Source organism: Zingiber officinale, chromosome 9B (genome assembly GCF_018446385.1).
Source record: "Zingiber officinale cultivar Zhangliang chromosome 9B, Zo_v1.1, whole genome shotgun sequence".
Classification (NCBI taxonomy): domain Eukaryota; kingdom Viridiplantae; phylum Streptophyta; class Magnoliopsida; order Zingiberales; family Zingiberaceae; genus Zingiber; species Zingiber officinale.
Window position 1 is genome coordinate 34,097,238 of NC_056003.1, and position 1,998 is coordinate 34,099,235.

At 39.8% G+C, this 1,998-nt stretch overlaps 1 protein-coding gene across 1 annotated transcript; it reads right to left on the reverse strand.

Moving 5' to 3' along the window:
• Nucleotides 1–216: 216 nt before the first annotated feature.
• LOC122024816 (pathogenesis-related protein 1-like) lies at nt 217–905 on the reverse strand. Its single transcript, XM_042583530.1, has one exon. The coding sequence runs from the start codon at nt 868–870 to the stop codon at nt 373–375; it is 498 nt and encodes a 165-aa protein (XP_042439464.1). The 5' UTR covers nt 871–905; the 3' UTR covers nt 217–372.
• Nucleotides 906–1,998: the final 1,093 nt, after the last annotated feature.

The following is a 1,998-nucleotide window of genomic DNA, read 5'->3' on the forward strand; positions in this document are numbered from 1 at the left end:
TTAATTCAGTTATCTTCACCTTGATTTCAGCTAGTCTTAGAGGTGGACAGACATCTCCCTGGTTCGTCTATTAGATAAATTCGATAATATAAACTGTGTTCTAAAATTAATCGGCATAACATGTGCCAACTAAAAAACACTAAAAAGCAATTTATCTCTGAAATTAATCCGCCGAAGTTCAGTTCAGACACCTAATTAATTATAAAAAAAACTAAATTAGCAAAAAAAAATCATATCCATGTTTTTCATTTCATCATTTCTAATCTTATTTCATTTCGTGGCCAGAAAACACACAAACATATTATTTATTCTTAATTATTTCTAGGCCTTATTTATTATTATAATAATCCTTAATTATTATTGTAATTATGGCTAATACGGTCTTTGGCCGATGAAGTTGCCGGGGGGATTGTAGTTGCAGATGATGAAGATGGCGCCGCTGTCGCACCGGACGCGTCCGCAGCCGATCGCCGTCGACGACCGCCACACCACTTGCGTGTAGTGGCCGCACACCTGGCCGGCGGCGCAGGTGTTGCTGGAGTAGTCGTAGTACTGCCGCTCCGCCACCCAGGCCCCCACGGCGTCCGCCGCCGTGAAGTCGCGGCCCGATCCCCAGAAGATGTTCTCGCCGTAGGGCCCGCCCGAGTGCACCAGCTGGCAGTCCCTGGCCCGCTGGTTCGCGTAGTTCTGCGCGTACGCAGCCACCTGGCTGTCCCACGACACCGGCGGCAGACCCGCGCCGACGTTCGCGCGCGCCGTGTTGTGGGCGTTCACGTAGTCCTGAGGCGAGTTCTGCGCCACGACCGCCGGCGCAGCCGCCAGAGCCACCGCGGCGGCGCACACCAACGCCAGCAGGAATGATGACGTCATCTCTAAATTAATTAGTAGTCGATGAGAGAGCTCTGCTTCTGCTTTGCGGTGTTATTTATAGATCTCTAATGCCCTAAACAAAAACTAAAGAAAAGTATGAATTGAATAGTTTATTTATTTATTTAATATCAATTTGATTTTTTTTTTAACGTCAAATCAAGGCAGCCAACCGTCCTTTCCTTCCTCTCGTATAAATTTTCCTCGTAGCATGTATTCTTTATGTATTTCATTTTCTTCCTCCTTCAATATCAATCCATTGCCAATTTGCCATCAGAAAATTGACATGCTATCTTAATTAGCAATATTATTCCAATTAAAGATTAAAATTTACTCGATTTTCTTTTTCTTTCGTTTTAGTAAATTACCTAAATTTGGAAATTATGTGGATAAGAATTATTGTCCATGAAAAATCCACAAGTAGAAGGAAAATCAGGGAACATATTCTTTAGAGTAAGATCTACGTTTGAAAATTCAATACCACTCAGCATGTACAATGTATATATTCTATCATAGCAATATTATTCTAATTAAAGATTAAAATTTACATAAAATTTTAAACCTAAGTCAAATCATCGCTATTTTTTTCCCATCATTTTTCTTCCTCATTTCTTTTTCTTTCTTTTTAGTAAACTTAAATTTGAAAACTAATTAAATGGATAAGAATAATATATTGTCCATGAAAATTTCATAATTTGTATAAGAAGAAATATCAGGGAATATTCTTTAGATTTTTTTTCTTCTCATTTATGTCAAATATAATATTGTTAATGTCAGAGTAACTCTTGGCCACGGAATTAATAGTGAACCCCGTTCGTTGTGGCAAAAAGTGTTCCCGTCAATCCGTCCCAAGGTCAACACGGAGGAGGTGAATCATGGATGACTACTAGCCTTTGGAATAGTGACTAACACATAAGGGAGGTATTTACTCGGCTTTACCGAGATTTAAACCCCAGACCTCATTATGATAACATCTCATGTGCTAGTCACTAAACGTATCCGAGAGGACATAGTAAATCCCGTTCATGAAAGGTGAGTTTGATTTGTTTAAGATAGACAAATGTTGGAGGATTTGACACGTGTAGCTTGAAGCAGTCATTGGGATCTTAATCCTATGGATTTATCTGGTGA